Source organism: Onthophagus taurus, chromosome 10 (assembly GCF_036711975.1).
Source record: "Onthophagus taurus isolate NC chromosome 10, IU_Otau_3.0, whole genome shotgun sequence".
NCBI classification, from domain to species: Eukaryota; Metazoa; Arthropoda; class Insecta; order Coleoptera; family Scarabaeidae; genus Onthophagus; species Onthophagus taurus.
The window spans coordinates 6,694,856-6,714,354 of record NC_091975.1 but is presented as its reverse complement, the minus strand read 5'-3'; the positions used below and the strand labels follow the sequence as shown (position 1 = coordinate 6,714,354).

The window sequence follows — 19,499 nt, the reverse complement described above, 5'->3', positions numbered from 1 at the left end:
CATCGCTTTTAGTTTTTGAGTTATGATTGAGTTAATTTTCTAAAATCAACAATTTTGATGTTTAATCGATTTAGAGCGTATAAATAAAAAATGGTAATAATTGAGTTCAATCTTTTTATGGATCTAGTCTTTGTGGTCCATTACTAAGGTTTTATGTATAAAAAATATTTCCCCATCGCTTTTAGTTTTTGAGTTATGATTGAGTTAATTTTCGAAAATCAATCATTTTGATGTTTAATCGATTTAGAGCTTATAAATAAAAAATGGTGATAATTGAGTTCAATCTTGTTATGGATCTAGTCTTTATGGTCGATTACTAAGGTTTTATGTATAAAAATATTTCCCCATCGTTTTTAGTTTTTGAGTTATGATTGAGTTTATTTTTGAAAATCAACAATTTTGATGTTTAATCGATTTAGAGCTTATAAATAAAAAAACAATAATAATAGGCTTCAATCTTGTTATGGATTTAGTGTTTATGACCCATTACTAAGGTTTTATGTATAAAAAGTTTTTCCCCATCGTTTTTAGTTTTTGAGTTATGATTGAGTTTATTTTTGAAAATCAACAATTTTGATGTTTAATCGATTTAGAGCTTATAAATAAAAAATAGTAATAATTGGGTTCAATCTTGTTATGGATGTAGTCTTTATCGCCCATTACTAAGGTTTTATGTATAAAAAATATTTCCCCATCGCTTTTAGTTTTTGAGTTATGATTGAGTTAATTTTCTAAAATCAACAATTTTGATGTTTAATCGATTTAGAGCGTATAAATAAAAAATTGTAATAATTGAGTTCAATCTTTTTATGGATCTAGTCTTTGTGGTCCATTACTAAGGTTTTATGTATACAAAATATTTCCCCATCGCTTTTAGTTTTTGAGTTATGATTGAGTTAATTTTCGAAAATCAATCATTTTGATGTTTAATCGATTTAGAGCTTATAAATAAAAAATGGTGATAATTGAGTTCAATCTTGTTATGGATCTAGTCTTTATGGTCGATTACTAAGGTTTTATGTATAAAAATATTTCCCCATCGCTTTTATTTTTTGAGTTATGATTGAGTTAATGTTCGAAAATCAACAATTTTGATGTTTAATCGATTTAGAGCTTATAAATAAAAAATGGTAATAATTGGGTTGAATCTTTTGTTGGATCTAGTTTTTGTGGTCCATTACTAAGGTTTTATGTATAAAAAATATTTCCCCATCGCTTTTAGTTTTTGAGTTATAATTGAGTTAATTTTCTAAAATCAACAATTTTGATGTTTTATCGATTTAGAGCTTATAAATAAAAAAAAATAATAATAGGCTTCAATCTTGTTATGGATTTAGTCTTTATGGCCCATTACTAAGGTTTTATGTATAAAAAATATTTCCCCATCGCTTTTATTTTATGAGTTATGATTGAGTTAATTTTCTAAAATCAACAATTTTGATTTTAATCGATTTAGAGCTTATAAATAAAAAATGGTAATAATTGGGTTCAATCTTTTTATGGATCTAATCTTTATGGTCCATTACTAAGGTTTTATGTATAAAAAATATTTCCCCATCGCTTTTATTTTATGAGTTATGATTGAGTTAATTTTCGAAAATCAACAATTTTGATTTTAATCGATTTAGAGCTTATAAATAAAAAATGGTAATAATTGGGTTCAATCTTTTTTTGGGTCTAGTCTTTATGGTCCATTACTAAGGTTTTATGTATAAAATATATTTCCCCATCGCTTTTAGTTTTTGAGTTATGATTGAGTTAATTTCTAAAATCAACAATTTTGATGTTTAATGGATTTAGAGGTTATAAATAAAAAATAGTAATAATTGGGTTCAATCTTGTTATGGATTTAGTCTTTATGGTCCATTACTAAGGTTTTATGTATAAAAAGTATTTCCCCATCGCTTTTATTTTATGAGTTATGATTGAGTTAATTTTCGAAAATCAACAATTTTGATTTTAATCGATTTAGAGCTTATAAATAAAAAATAGTAATAATTGGGTTCAATCTTGTTATGGATTTAGTCTTTATGGTCTATTACTAAGGTTTTATGTATAAAAAATATTTCCCCATCGCTTTTAGTTTTTGAGTTATGATTGAGTTAATTTTCTAAAATCAACAATTTTGATGTTTAATCGATTTAGAGCTTATAAATAAAAAATGGTAATAATTGGGTTCAATCTTTTTATGGATCTAATCTTTATGGTCCATTACTAAGGTTTTATGTATAAAAAATATTTCCCCATCGCTTTTATTTTATGAGTTATGATTGAGTTGATTTTCGAAAATCAACAATTTTGATTTTAATCGATTTAGAGCTTATAAATAAAAAATGGTAATAATTGCGTTCAATCTATTTATGGATCTAGTCTTTATCGCCCATTACTAAGGTTTTATGTATAAAAAGTTTTTCTCCATCGCTTTTAGTTTTTGAGTTATGATTGAATTAATTTTCTAAAATCAACAATTTTGATTTTAATCGATTTAGAGCTTATAAATAAAAAATGGTAATAATTGGGTTCAATCTTTTTTTGGATCTAATCTTTATGGTCCATTACTAAGGTTTTATGTATAAAAATATTTCCCCATCGCTTTTACTTTATGAGTTATGATTGAGTTAATTTTCGAAAATCAACAATTTTGATGTTTAATCGGTTTAGAGCTTATAAATAAAAAATGGTAATAATTGGGTTCAATCTTTTTTTGGGTCTAGTCTTTATGGTCCATTACTAAGGTTTTATGTATAAAATATATTTCCCCATCGCTTTTAGTTTTTGAGTTATGATTGAGTTAATTTCTAAAATCAACAATTTTGATGTTTAATCGATTTAGAGCCTATAAATAAAAAATGGTAATAATTGGGTTCAATCTTTTTATGGATCTAGTCTTTATCGCCCATTACTAAGCTTTTATGTATAAAAAGTTTTTCTCCATCGCTTTTAGTTTTTGAATTATAATTGAGTCAATTTTCGAAAATCAACAATATTGATGTTTAATCGGTTTAGAGCTTATAAATAAAAAATGGTAATAATTGGGTTCAATTTTTTTATGGATCTAGTCTTTATCGCCCATTACTAAGGTTTTATGTGTAAAAAGTTTTTCTCCATCGCTTTTAGTTTTTGAGTTATGATTGAGTTAATTTTCGAAAATCAATAATTTTGACGTTTAATCGATTTAAAGCAGTGGTGTCCACTAATTTTTGATCAAAATCGACTTTTTATATAAATGTCTTGCCAAGGCCGAGGCGCTACAATTATTCTATCAACTCAAAATTTATTAATTCTTATCACATTAAATATTTGTTTAAGAAATGTAACATTCAACAAACACAATTTCTATTGAGTTACATTTTTTAATTACGAATATTTTCCAATGTATCTTGCAAAAACATTGAGTTATATCGAGTAGGTAGGTTGTTTAGGAAATATATTTTTTTTATAAATTAAACATCAATTATCAAGTTTCATCTTTTAATTTCCAATATTTTCCGAGTAAACTCCTTTTTAATAAAAAAAAATGATTATTGATTTTAGAAAATAAATAGAGATCCTAATTTTTGTTTACCTGGGAGATAACACTTAAACCCACTATATTCTTGATCTCTAATCGCCAATTTAGAACGTTTTGAATCAAAACATATAAACCAAGGCACGATATTCATAATTTACACAGTGTCATAATTTTTCATCCGTCTTCTATTAGAAACCAACCCAGACTAAATAGAAAATCGCAAAACTAGTTCACTTGGTAAACAATTTATTATTAAACATCAACTTGAATATCGTTCGCCAATTGTCAATTAGATCCTTCCGGAACTAATAGACATAAACATGCTTGGTCCGTTTAATCGTATGAAAGCGTTTATCGAAATGAAGTCATTGGGTTATACAAATTAAAAACTACAACTTACCGTTAGTTTTCGAGTTTTCTTCGATATTTCGTTCGAATGAGTTATTATTGTTGCCGTGATGAATTTCTTTCTTCGTCGTTGTAATCACGTGAATCGTTGAATTCGTTCCTGAAATAAACGTTTCAGTTTTTCTCTTTCGCGAACAAAGAATTAATGGTAAGTTAACTACACGGTTAGCGAACGAAGAGTACACGTTTATTTTTAAAACTTTTCGGTTCTGAATATATATGACATCGTGGGGAACGAATATTTTCATTTAAAAATAGGTTTTGATGGCCAATTTAAAAAAAGATTTTTTTTTGCAATAACTTACGTTTGGTTGTTTCGGAGGAGTGCGTCTCTTGTTGTTGAACGGTCCGATACTGACGCTTTTTTGGCGACACGCCCTCTCTGTAAAAGCAAAATAATCATAGATGTATTATACCACAATGTGTTTCAATTAGGTTTGGGTTTAATGGGATTTACGGTTGATGAATTTTTAAAGTTATGATGCCATACGGGAGAGGCTTTAATTATTTTCTTGTTTAATTAAATTTTTTTAATATTTAATTTTCATTTTTGAAATGATAATTCGATTTATTTCGATCGAATTTATTTTTGTCAAGCACAGTCACCGTGTTGTGTGTAGTTTCGACTTTTGCCAAAGTTTCTAGGAGTGCCAAACGCACCTTGACCGCGTTTCAATGTTTGAATGATGATGGCATTAATTGTGAAGGAAATTTTTTTAACTTACATATAATTTTTTTACATTTTCAACTTAATTTCAAAATGTCAAAATGCAAGATCAAACTTAAAAAGTTTCAGAAGGAGTATTTTTGGAAATTAAGATATGATTTTAGTACCAAATTAAAGCTGAAACTTTCCTCTTTAAAATGATATATGATACATGTGAGGTTGTATTATGAAAATTATTGGATATGACTTTTTTTACATTTTTAGTTGAATTTCAAGATGTTAAAATGTAAGGTAAAATTTAATAAATTGTGGAAGGCTTATTTGTTGATATTAAGAAATGATTTTAGTACCAAATTAAAGCTGAAACATTCCCCTTTAAAATGATGCATAAAACATGTGGGGTTGTATTATAAAAATTATTAGATGTGATTTTTTTACATTTTCAACTTAATTTCAAAATGACAAAATGCAAGGTCAAACTTAAAAAGTTTCAGAAGGAGTATTTATGGAAATTAAGTTATGATTTTAGTACCAAATTAAAGCTGAAACTTTCCTCTTTAAAATGATATATGATACATGTCAGGTTGTATTATGAAAATTATTGGATATGACTTTTTTTGCATTTTTAGTTGAATTTCAACATGTTAAAATGTAAGGTGAAATTTAATAAATTGTGGAAGGCTTATTTGTTGATATTAAGAAATGATTTTAGTACCAAATTAAAGCTGAAACATTCCCCTTTAAAATGATGCATAAAACATGTGGGGTTGTATTATAAAAATTATTAGATATGATTTTTTTATATTTTCAACTTAATTTCAAAATGTCAAAATGCAAGGTCAAACTTAAAAAGTTTCAGAAGGGGTATTTATGGAAATGAAGATATGATTTTAGTACCAAATTAAAGCTGGAAGTTTCCTCTTTAAAATGATATATGAAACATGTTAGGTTGTATTATGAAAATTGTTAGATATGTTTGTTTTACATATTCAACTTAATTTCAAAATGTTAAAATGCACGGTGAAACTTAAAAAGTTGCGAAAGGGCTATTTATAGAAATTAAGAAATGATTTTGGTATCAAATTAAAGCTGAAATATTCCTTTTTAAAATGATATATGTAACATGTGGGGTTGTATTATAAAAATTATTAGATATGATTTTTTTACATTTTCAACTTAATTTCAAAATGTCAAAATGCAAGGTCAAACTTAAAAAGTTTCAGAAGGGGTATTTATGGAAATTAAGATATGATTTTAGTACCAAATTAAAGCTGGAAGTTTCTTCTTTAAAATGATATATGAAACATATTAGGTTGTATTATGAAAATTGTTAGATATGTTTGTTTTACATATTCAACTTAATTTCAAAATGTTAAAATGCACGGTGAAACTTAAAAAGTTGGGAAAGGGCTATTTATGGAAATTAAGAAATGAGTTTGGTATCAAATTAAAGCTGAAATATTCCTTTTTAAAATGGTATATGTAACATGTGGGGTTGTATTATAAAAATTATTAGATATGAATTTTTTACATTTTCAACTTAATTTCAAAATGTCAAAATGCAAGGTCAAACTTAAAAAGTTTCAGAAGGGGTATTTATGGAAATTAAGATATGATTTTAGTACCAAATTAAAGCTGGAAGTTTCCTCTTTAAAATGATATATGATACATGTGAGGTTGTATTATGAAAATTATTGGATATGACTTTTTTTGCATTTTTAGTTGAATTTCAACATGTTAAAATGTAAGGTAAATTTAATAAATTGTGGAAGGCTTATTTGTTGATATTAAGAAATGATTTTAGTACCAAATTAAAGCTGAAACATTCCCCTTTAAAATGATGCATAAAACATGTGGGGTTGTATTATAAAAATTATTAGATATGATTTTTTTACATTTTCAACTTAATTTCAAAATGTCAAAATGCAAGGTCAAACTTAAAAAGTTTCAGAAGGGGTATTTATGGAAATTAAGATATGATTTTAGTACCAAATTAAAGCTGGAAGTTTTCTCTTTAAAATGATATATGATACATGTGAGGTTGTATTATGAAAATTATTGGATATGACTTTTTTTGTATTTTTAGTTGAATTTCAACATGTTAAAATGTAAGGTGAAATTTAATAAATTGTGGAAGGTTTATTTGTTGATATTAAGAAATGATTTTAGTACCAAATTAAAGCTGAAACTTTCCTTTTTAAAATGATATATGTAACATGTGGGGTTGTATTATAAAAATTATTAGATATGATTTTTTTACATTTTCAACTTAATTTCAAAATGTCAAAATGCAAGATCAAACTTAAAAAGTTTCAGAAGGAGTATTTATGGAAATTAAGATATGATTTTAGTACCAAATTAAAGCTGAAACTTTCCTCTTTAAAATGATATATGATAAATGTGAGGTTGTATTATGAAAATTATTGGATATGACTTTTTTTACATTTTTAGTTGAATTTCAAGATGTTAAAATGTAAGGTAAAATTTAATAAATTGTGGAAGGCTTATTTGTTGATATTAAGAAATGATTTTAGTACCAAATTAAAGCTGAAACTTTCCTTTTTAAAATGATATATGTAACATGTGGGGTTGTATTATAAAAATTATTAGATATGATTTTTTTATATTTTCAACTTAATTTCAAAATGTCAAAATGCAAGGTCAAACTTAAAAAGTTTCAGAAGGGGTATTTATGGAAATTAAGATATGATTTTAGTACCAAATTAAAGCTGGAAGTTTCCTCTTTAAAATGATATATGAAACATGTTAGGTTGTATTATGAAAATTGTTAGATATGTTTGTTTTACATATTCAACTTAATTTCAAAATGTTAAAATGCACGGTGAAACTTAAAAAGTTGCGAAAGGGCTATTTATGGAAATTAAGAAATGATTTTGGTATCAAATTAAAGCTGAAATATTCCTTTTTAAAATGATATATGTAACATGTGGGGTTGTATTATAAAAATTATTAGATATGATTTTTTTACATTTTTAACTTAATTTCAAAATGTCAAAATGCAAGATCAAACTTAAAAAGTTTCAGAAGGAGTATTTGTGGAAATTAAGATATGATTTTAGTACCAAATTAAAGCTGAAACTTTCCTCTTTAAAATGATATATGATACATGTGAGGTTGTATTATGAAAATTATTGGATATGACTTTTTTTACATTTTTAGTTGAATTTCAAGATGTTAAAATGTAAGGTAAAATTTAATAAATTGTGGAAAGCTTATTTGTTGATATTAAGAAATGATTTTAGTATCAAATTAAAGCTGAAACTTTCCTTTTTAAAATGATATATGTAACATGTGGGGTTGTATTATAAAAATTATTAGATATGATTTTTTTACATTTTCAACTTAATTTCAAAATGTCAAAATGCAAGGTCAAACTTAAAAAGTTTCAGAAGGGGTATTTATGGAAATTAAGATATGATTTTAGTACCAAATTAAAGCTGGAAGTTTCCTCTTTAAAATGATATATGAAACATGTTAGGTTGTATTATGAAAATTGTTAGATATGTTTGTTTTACATATTCAACTTAATTTCAAAATGTTAAAATGCACGGTGAAACTTAAAAAGTTGCGAAAGGGCTATTTATGGAAATTAAGAAATGATTTTGGTATCAAATTAAAGCTGAAATATTCCTTTTTAAAATGATATATGTAACATGTGGGGTTGTATTATAAAAATTATTAGATATGATTTTTTTACATTTTCAACTTAATTTCAAAATGTCAAAATGCAAGGTCAAACTTAAAAAGTTTCAGAAGGGGTATTTATGGAAATTAAGATATGATTTTAGTACCAAATTAAAGCTGGAAGTTTCCTCTTTAAAATGATATATGAAATATGTTAGGTTGTATTATGAAAATTGTTAGATATGTTTGTTTTACATATTCAACTTAATTTCAAAATGTTAAAATGCACGGTGAAACTTAAAAAGTTGCGAAAGGGCTATTTATGGAAATTAAGAAATGATTTTGGTATCAAATTAAAGCTGAAATATTCCTTTTTAAAATGATATATGTAACATGTGGGGTTGTATTATAAAAATTATTAGATATGATTTTTTTACATTTTCAACTTAATTTCAAAATGTCAAAATGCAAGGTCAAACTTAAAAAGTTTCAGAAGGAGTATTTATGGAAATTAAGATATGATTTTAGTACCAAATTAAAGCTGAAACTTTCCTCTTTAAAATGATATATGATACATGTCAGGTTGTATTATGAAAATTATTGGATATGACTTTTTTTGCATTTTTAGTTGAATTTCAACATGTTAAAATGTAAGGTGAAATTTAATAAATTGTGGAAGGCTTATTTGTTGATATTAAGAAATGATTTTAGTACCAAATTAAAGCTGAAACATTCCCCTTTAAAATGATGCATAAAACATGTGGGGTTGTATTATAAAAATTATTAGATATGATTTTTTTATATTTTCAACTTAATTTCAAAATGTCAAAATGCAAGGTCAAACTTAAAAAGTTTCAGAAGGGGTATTTATGGAAATTAAGATATGATTTTAGTACCAAATTAAAGCTGGAAGTTTCCTCTTTAAAATGATATATGAAACATGTTAGGTTGTATTATGAAAATTGTTAGATATGTTTGTTTTACATATTCAACTTAATTTCAAAATGTTAAAATGCACGGTGAAACTTAAAAAGTTGCGAAAGGGCTATTTATGGAAATTAAGAAATGATTTTGGTATCAAATTAAAGCTGAAATATTGCTCTTTAAAATGATATATGATACATGTGGGGTTGTATTATAAAAATTATTAGATATGAATTTTTTACATTTTCAACTTAATTTCAAAATGTCAAAATGCAAGGTCAAACTTAAAAAGTTTCAGAAGGAGTATTTATGGAAATTAAGATATGATTTTAGTACCAAATTAAAGCTGAAACTTTCCTCTTTAAAATGATATATGATACATGTGAGGTTGTATTATGAAAATTATTGGATATGACTTTTTTCACATTTTTAGTTGAATTTCAAGATGTTAAAATGTAAGGTAAAATTTAATAAATTGTGGAAAGCTTATTTGTTGATATTAAGAAATGATTTTAGTACCAAATTAAAGCTGAAACTTTCCTTTTTAAAATGATATATGTAACATGTGGGGTTGTATTATAAAAATTATTAGATATGATTTTTTTACATTTTCAACTTAATTTCAAAATGTCAAAATGCAAGGTCAAACTTAAAAAATTTCAGAAGGGGTATTTATGGAAATTAAGATATGATTTTAGTACCAAATTAAAGCTGGAAGTTTCCTCTTTAAAATGATATATGATACATGTGAGGTTGTATTGTGAAAATTATTGGATATGACTCTTTTTGCATTTTTAGTTGAATTTCAACATGTTAAAATGTAAGGTGAAATTTAATAAATTGTGGAAGGCTTATTTGTTGATATTAAGAAATGATTTTAGTACCAAATTAAAGCTGAAACATTCCCCTTTAAAATGATGCATAAAACATGTGGGGTTGTATTATAAAAATTATTAGATATGATTTTTTTACATTTTCAACTTAATTTCAAAATGTCAAAATGCAAGGTCAAACTTAAAAAGTTTCAGAAGGGGTATTTATGGAAATTAAGATATGATTTTAGTACCAAATTAAAGCTGGAAGTTTCCTCTTTAAAATGATATATGATACATGTGAGGTTGTATTATGAAAATTATTGGATACGATTTTTTTACATTTTTAGTTGAATTTCCAGATGTTAAAATATAAGGTGAAATTTAATAAATTGTGGAAGGCTTATTTGTTGATATTAAGAAATGATTTTAGTACCAAATTAAAGCTGAAACATTCCTCTTTAAAATGATGTATGAAACATGTGGGGTTGTATTATGAAAATTATTAGATATGATTTTCACAATCACAAAGGATAATGTGTGTAGGCAAGTTATTTATTGCAATACGTATTAACTACCTAATAGCTATGTTCGGAGAGTAATTATTGGTTTAATTTCAACCCTATGTAATTAATTGTGAAGGAAATTTTTTTAACTTACTCGTTTAAACCTAATTTTAAAACATCCCCCGCTGATTTTAGCATTGAATGCGTTTCGGAGTTCGTTTTATCTTTCGTTGATTCTCCATTAATCGATGTTATGATATCGCCTTCCCTTATTCCTCTATTTGCTGCTTTACTTCCAGGATTTACCTGCAAAAAAAGAAGCAAATTTAAAAATTAACAAATTTAAGTTAATTTGGTTGCCTAATCACCACTTTAAAATCGTTTAAAAGGTAATAAATATTTATTTAATTAAAATTTATTATCTTTTTTTATGATTAAATGTAATTACCTTATATTCTCGTCTTCTACCGTGTGGGGAACAAAATTTTAACATTTTATTATTTTTCTTTTAGCACCTTTATTTCAGTTTACACAATTCCTTTCACAAAAAGACTAAGAATGAAGTGATTGTAAAACTCTTACTCGACACGAACACAGGGTAATCTTTGTTACAAGACTCCCGGACGCGTAAAGAATGTTGATTTATCCAATTAATATTCATAGGGCCAACCACGAAGAACGTTCCCTAAGGTGTTTAAGTATTCACAGGTTAAGGACTTTTTTTATATTAAAATGTTTGAATGTATTACGACGAATAAAGTTGTGAAGTACTCGAAGTGCGACAAGTTTAACACGATTTGCAACATTTGCGGCGTACGAAGCCTGGTAAATGGTAAAACTATCTCGGGCTTCGTAATTTGATACAGAAACGCCCTCCAAGTTTATTAAGTTTTATTAGGACCGTTTATTAATTTTATAGTGCTGGGAAATGGCGAATTATTACATTCGCAGAAATATCATCTATCATAAACACCATTTTGCTTTGAATTGTTTGCTTCAACGACGAATTTATCACAATATCAAAGAAAAATTGGAATAGTTACAATAACATTGACCCAAATTCAAAGGATCATCAATTTTCGCATCGAAATAGCCGTTAATCAAGCCAATTTACGACCCAGATTTGTTATTCAGCTCTATAACAACTCGACTACACGGAGTTATTTGAAATGTAAACATCTACCGGGAGGTTATTTCAGAACATTTTCCAACTGGAATCGTCCCATTAAAGAATCTCACTCTTTTTAAAAATATATTTTAGATCTAACCCAAAATCATCTTATTTAATCCCATTGATAATTATGTTCTCGCATCTCCAACACTAAATTAGCTTGACGTGTACCTTGATTAATTGCCATATGTATGTTAAGGTTAGCTTTGTTAGTTATTATGCTAATTAGATTGTATTCTGATTATAATTATGTCCAGAAACAGGAAGAGAAATGCTTGTTATCCATATATATATGTATATAATTGACAGGATAAAATTAAACATCAGTTTTGGTTCGTTTAAGAAAATTTAAACTGTTACGTGTGCAGGTTATGGTCAATTAAATTGTTAAAAAGACGATTTTCTTCAATTGAGCAAATTAGAATTGAAGGATCCTTGAGAATGTTTTAAAATTACTTTATAGACAAAATTTCTTAATTAATCAAGCCAAAAAGATTTAACGGTGATTCAACTTGGCGTGGGCGAGGTTTTAACGTAACTAATTACTTCCAAACCGATGTAGAGACCACATAAATTTCCCTAAAGTTCGAGACGATCGAAGTTTAACCTTGTTTTAATAGTTAAAGTGAAATATTTTTTGACCCAACTCATTAACGATATCTCAATTAATTTATACTGGTCGTTTTTCGATTTATATATCTATATTTTCAATATAAATTGAGCTCATTCGTTTTACATAATGAATAGAGAGAGAGAAATGAATGGTGTATTTCACCTGTTTGAACATTCACAAAGGATAATGTGTGTAGGCAAGTTATTTATTACAATACGTATTAACTATAGCTATGTTCGGAAAGTAATTATTGGTTTAATTGCAACCCTATGTAATTTGTTGTTACACACTACATTGTATTTGTTTAAGTTAAGGAAATTAAGAAATGATTTTGGTATCAAATTAAAGCTGAAACATTCCTCTTTAAAATGATATATGATACATGTGAGGTTGTAATATTAAAATTTATTAGATATGATTTTTTTTACATTTTTAGTTGAATTTCAAATGTAAGGTGAAATTTAATAAATTGTGGAAGGCTTATTTGTTGATATTAAGAAATGATTTTAGTACCAAATTAAAGCTGAAACATTCCTCTTTAAAATGATGCATGAAACATGTGGGGTTGTATTATAAAAATTATTAGATATGATTTTTTTACATTTTCAACTTAATTTCAAAATGTCAAAATGCAAGGTCAAACTTAAAACGTTTCAGAAGGGGTATTTATGGAAATTAAGATATGATTTTAGCACCAAATTAAACCTGGAAGTTTCCTCTTTAAAATGATATATGAAACATGTTAGGTTGTATTATCAAAATTGTTAGATATGTTTGTTTTACATTTTCAACTTAATTTCAAAATGTTAAAATGCACAGTGAAACTTAAAAAGTTGCGAAAGGGCTATTTATGGAAATTAAGAAATGATTTTGGTATCAAATTAAAGCTGAAATATTCCTCTTTAAAATGATATGTGAAACATGTGGGGTTGTATTATGAAAATCATTAGATATGATTTTTTTACATTTTCAACTTAATATCAAAATGTCAAGATGTAAGGTTAAACTTCAAAAGTTGCGGAAGGGGTATTTATGGAAATTAAGATATGATTTTAGTACTAAATTAAAGCTGGAAGTTTCCTCTTTAAAATGATATATTATACATGTGAGGTTGTATTATAAAAATTATTGGATATGATTGTTTTTACATTTTTAGTTGAATTTCAAGATGTTAAAATGTAAGGTGAAATTTAATAAATTGTGGAAGGCTTATTTGTTGATATTAAGAAATGATTTTAGTACCAAATTAAAGCTGAAACATTCCTCTTTAAAATGATGTATGAAACATATGGGGTTGTATTATAAAAATTATTAGATATGATTTTTTTACATTTTCAACTTAATTTCAAAATGTCAAAATGCAAGGTCTAACTTAAAAAGTTTTAGAAGGGGTATTTATGGAAATTAAGATATGATTTTAGTACCAAATTAAAGCTGAAACTTTCTTCTTTAAAATGATATATAAAACATGTTAGGTTGTATTATGAAAATTGTTAGATATGTTTGTTTTACATTTTCAACTTAATTTCAAAATGTTAAAATGCACGGTGAAACTTAAAAGGTTGCGAAAGGTCCTATTATGGAAATTAAGAAATGATTTTGGTATCAAATTAAAGCTGAAACATTCCTCTTTAAAATGATGTATGAAACATGTGGGGTTGTATTATAAAAATTATTAGATATGATTTTTTTACATTTTCAACTTAATTTCAAAATGTCAAAATGCAAGGTCAAACTTAAAAAGTTTCAGAAGGGGTATTTATAGAAATTAAGATATGATTTTAGTACCAAATTAAAGCTGAAACTTTCCTCTTTAAAATGATATATGATACATGTGAGGTTGTATTATGAAAATTATTGGATATTACTTTTTTTACATTTTTAGTTGAATTTCAAGATGTTAAAATGTAAGGTGAAATTTAATAAATTGTGGAAGGCTTATTTGTTGATATTAAGAAATGATTTTAGTACCAAATTAAAGCTGAAACATTCCTCTTTAAAATGATGTATGAAACATGTGGGGTTGTATTATAAAAATTATTAGATATGATTTTTTTACATTTTCAACTTAATTTCAAAATGTCAAAATGCAAGGTCAAACTTAAAAAGTTTCAGAAGGGGTATTTATAGAAATTAAGATATGATTTTAGTACCAAATTAAAGCTGGAAGTTTCCTCTTTAAAATGATATATGATACATGTGAGGTTGTATTATGAAAATTATTGGATATGATTTTTTTTACATTTTTAGTTGAATTTCAAGATGTTAAAATGTAAGGTGAAATTTAATAAATTGTGGAAGGCTTATTTGTTGATATTAAGAAATGATTTTAGTACCAAATTAAAGCTGAAACATTCTCCTTTAAAATGATGTATGAAACGTGTGGTGTTGTATTATAAAAAATATTAGATATGATTTTTTTACATTTTCAACTTAATTTCAAAATGTCAAAATGCAAGGTCAAATTTAAAAAGTTTCAGAAGGGGTATTTATAGAAATTAAGATATGATTTTAGTACCAAATTAAAGCTGGAAGTTTCCTCTTTAAAATGATATATGATACATGTTAGGTTGTATTATGAAAATTATTGGATATGACTTTTTTTACATTTTTAGTTGAATTTCAAGATGTTAAAATGTAAAGTAAAATTTAATAAATTGTGGAAAGCTTATTTGTTGATATTAAGAAATGATTTTAGTACCAAATTAAAGCTGAAACTTTCCTTTTTAAAATGATATATGTAACATGTGGGGTTGTATTATAAAAATTATTAGATATGATTTTTTTATATTTTCAACTTAATTTCAAAATGTCAAAATGCAAGGTCAAACTTAAAAAGTTTCAGAAGGGGTATTTATGGAAATTAAGATATGATTTTAGTACCAAATTAAAGCTGGAAGTTTCCTCTTTAAAATGATATATGAAACATGTTAGGTTGTATTATGAAAATTGTTAGATATGTTTATTTTACATATTCAACTTAATTTCAAAATGTTAAAATGCACGGTGAAACTTAAAAAGTTGCGAAAGGGCTATTTATGGAAATTAAGAAATGATTTTGGTATCAAATTAAAGCTGAAATATTCCTTTTTAAAATGATATATGTAACATGTGGGGTTGTATTATAAAAATTATTAGATATGAATTTTTTACATTTTCAACTTAATTTCAAAATGTCAAAATGCAAGGTCAAACTTAAAAAGTTTCAGAAGGGGTATTTATGGAAATTAAGATATGATTTTAGTACCAAATTAAAGCTAAAACTTTCCTCTTTTATATGATATGTGATACATGTGAGGTTGTATTATGAAAATTATTAGATATGATTTTTTTTTTAATTTTTAGTTGAATTTCAAGATGTTAAAATGTAAGGTGAAATTTAATAAATTGTGGAAGGCTTATTTGTTGATATTAAGAAATGATTTTAGTACCGAATTAAAGCTGAAACATTCTCCTTTAAAATGATGTATGAAACGTGTGGTGTTGTATTATAAAAAATATTAGATATGATTTTTTTACATTTTCAACTTAATTTCAAAATGTCAAAATGCAAGGTCAAACTTAAAAAGTTTCAGAAGGGGTATTTATGGAAATTAAGATATGATTTTAGTACCAAATTAAAGCTGAAACTTTCCTCTTTAAAATGATATATGATACATGTGAGGTTGTATTATGAAAATTATTGGATATTACTTTTTTTACATTTTTAGTTGAATTTCAAGATGTTAAAATGTAAGGTAAAATTTAATAAATTGTGGAAGGCTTATTTGTTGATATTAAGAAATGATTTTAGAACCAAATTAAAGCTGAAACATTCCTCTTTAAAATGATGTATGAAACATGTGGGGTTGTATTATAAAAATTATTAGATATGATTTTTTTACATTTTCAACTTAATTTCAAAATGTCAAAATGCAAGGTCAAACTTAAAAAGTTTCAGAAGGGGTATTTATGGAAATTAAGATATGATTTTAGTGCCAAATTAAAGCTGAAACTTTTCTCTTTAAAATGATATATAATACATATGGGGTTATATTATGAAAATTATTAGATATGATTTTTTTTACATTTTCAGTTTAATGTCAAGTTATCAAAAGGCAAGGTGAAACTTAATAAATTGTGAAAGGGTTATTTTTAGGTATTAAGAAATGATTTTAGTACCAAATTAAAGCTGAAACATTCCTCTTTAAAATGATATATGATACATGTGAGGTTGTATTATGAAAATTATTAGATATTATTTTTTTTAAATTTTTAGTTGTTTTTCAAGATGTTAAAATGTAAGGTAAAATTTAATAAATTGTGGAAGGCTTATTTGTTGATATTAAGAAACGATTTTAGTACCAAATTAAAGCTGAAACATTCCTCTTTAAAATGGTGTATGAAACATGTGGGGTTGTATTATGAAAATTATTAGATATGATTTTCACAATCACAAAGGATAATGTGTGTAGGCAAGTTATTTATTGCAATACGTATTAACTACCTAATAGCTATGTTCGGAGAGTAATTATTGGTTTAATTTCAACCCTATGTAATTTGTTGTTACACACTACATTGTATTTGTTTAAGTTTTTCTTTAATATTCTCTATCCGTGTAAACTTAAAACAATCAAGTTCGTTTATAAACCCACACAGGCCATCGTCTTGTATCCTTTTTTGTGTCTTCCTTTTATTTTCAAAATTACCCGAGCACTCAAAGTCTTAATTAAGTGGAATTAGAGGAATAAAGGCTTTCATTCATAACCGTCGCTTACATTTACTAGGTCAATGTGGGCGTGCAATTGATTCTTTAAACATAAAACATAACGGTTCTTGTTTGTATGAATAAAAAAAGCAGGATTATTTGAATTGCAAATATTTTGTTTTCAATATGGTCTTATTTAGTATTAAAAAAATCAAGGTTCTTATTTGTATAAATTTTTAAATGTCAAGAAGATCGTTCAATCTAAAGAAAGTAAGTAATAAAGAAATTATGTATCCAAGTATTTGATTAAAGGACAGGATATGTTAATATTTTCGAGGTTATCTCAAAAATAATCGTCTTTATCAAAAAAATTTTTAAATAAAATTTGTTTAGATTTTAATTTTAAACCAATTATCTTAATAAAAGATTTTGATATCTCAATTAATTAAAGCACTGTATAGGTATAAATCTAACCGTGTAAATCGGGCTTTATTAAAAAAAATCATCCGATTAAAAAAAGTTTTTAATAAAAGTTGTTCAAAATTAAATCCTGAAACGATTTTCTTAATAAAATAAATCGATATTTCGATTCGAAGTTGCTGTGTATTGAAATAAAAAATCATTTTTTGGGGTTATATTTTTAATTATTCACTTAATCAAAAATTTTTATGAATAAGATTTGTTTAGAATTAAATCGGTAACATTTTTTCTTAATAAAATTATTCTCTAACTTTCAATTTTAATTTCCCTGTGAATAGTATGGTAGATATAATTTAATACATATCACGATATATCATAATTCAATGTTTGTCTAAACATAAAATCAAATTAACCAACCTCAAAGGTGATGCTTCTCGATAACTTTATATTTCTTTATTTTAATTTTCACAAAATTTTTTAAATAATCTTACCCTTGAGATCCGAATTGGTTGCTGTAAATCCGATCCACCATTTATTCGAAATCCCCATGGAGATCCGCCGTCTATGGTAACTTCTCGCGTTGTCATAATAATAATTACACGTTTTCTTTTTCGATTAAGACTCTTATCTCCTACCGTTTACGATTTGAACGCGTTTGAAGTTGAGTTTGTAAGTTTGGGTCATCTCCAAGTAACGTATGCCGCCGGATAATCATCGATTTAAATAGAAAAGTCCAACACAAAACAAAGAATTTTTAGGTTCACGATCACAATGTTGTTACGAAATTTCATGCTTTACGCGTTTATTGTATTCAGTTCTGGTCGCGGTAGAACAAAAAAATTTTTTTTGATTAAAATCTAATCTTTTCGGAGATTATAGGGTTTTATCTTTATTGATAAGTTAAAAACACTGTTTATTAATTTATTAATTTCATTATTATAATTTCCGATTTGAATTAATTTTTTTAATTAATTTACTTAAGAACTAATTTTTTTTAAATTAAAACTTTGACATATACATTAACAAAATACGACTTTCAGTGATGGTTAACAGACGCTGTACTGTTCAGGTTCGTTTCTAAACGTTTCAAGACGAATTTCAAGACGCCGGAGATCCCTGGGTAAAGTGGGGGCCTTAATTATAAACGAAAGAAGATGAAAATAATTGCTTTTGTTAACAGTATCACCGATTTATTTCTTTTTCTATTACGTACTTCGTTTAACATAAATATTTATTCTCTTTTGTTTATCTCCCACGCACGTTCTAATAATTACAATCAATCAAACGATTTTAATCAGTTTGAACTTCATTTGAATTTTAAATTGTAAACATCGCACGTGTATTGCTTTATGGTTGCACACCTGTTTTGTGCTAAAAATTAATAACAAACAATGATGATAACTAAGGCACTAGATCAACCATAAAACCAGATGTGTCATTTTTATTTTAAAACCACCACGAACGTTAAACATAACACATTACATATACTCATAGACTAGCGTCTGCGTGGGTTTATAAATAGTCAGTTTTGAATTAGCGTCCAAAATTGAAGAACGGTTTCGTAATAATTTATAATTTTCAAATGATGTTATAAAAAGTTGTTAGATACATCTTGAGTTTGCTTTCTTGAAGAATCGATATAATGATGGGTGGGCTATTAGGTATTAATGTTGAAAAGGTCAATTTGAAGGTGGCTATAATTGGAACAATCGTTAAAGTTAATATCAAATCGTACCGGCTAAATATAAACATAGAAACTGAGAGGTTCAATGTACCATGGTTCAATTGCCACACATTTAACATACGGTGATAAATATCGACGATGAACTTTATTTTAAACTTTATCTTGAACTAGTTTAGAAACAAAAATTATTTTAACATAAATTTATTCATTTATCCTTAACTACTTATCAAAGTAAAAATAAATATATATTAATTATTTAGTTACTTTTATCTTTATATTTCAAGGGCACTCTTTAAATTCTACACAGCTGATTATGTATATTATTGTTTTTGATTGCTTCAAAATCATGTTTAAATTATTTATTAAACTAAGTTTTTTGGGTTTATCAACGTTCACTTGGATGCACACTGAAAATTAAACGAACTTAAGGAACTATTGAACTAAATAGGAT

General features: G+C 25.9%; 1 protein-coding gene across 11 annotated transcripts in view; it reads right to left on the bottom strand.

The window, feature by feature from the left end:
- The window catches only part of CA (Cbl-associated protein), a 75,630-nt gene extending 56,148 nt beyond the window's left edge, over positions 1-19,482 (bottom strand). For 6 of the 11 annotated variants that reach the window (XM_071199423.1, XM_071199424.1, XM_071199428.1 and 3 more), the window contains exons 1-4: positions 17,856-19,479; positions 10,628-10,779; positions 4,225-4,301; positions 3,912-4,019 (exon numbers count right to left, since the gene is read on the bottom strand). In XM_071199423.1, the coding sequence (XP_071055524.1) occupies positions 3,912-4,019; positions 4,225-4,301; positions 10,628-10,779; positions 17,856-17,951 (433 nt within the window). In that variant the 5' untranslated portion in view covers positions 17,952-19,479. Of the gene's footprint in view, positions 1-3,911; positions 4,020-4,224; positions 4,302-10,627; positions 10,780-10,921; positions 11,082-17,855 lie in introns of those variants that run through there. The other 5 variants (XM_071199433.1, XM_071199434.1, XM_071199431.1 and 2 more) reach the window with 4 other exon arrangements.
- Positions 19,483-19,499: the final 17 nt, after the last annotated feature.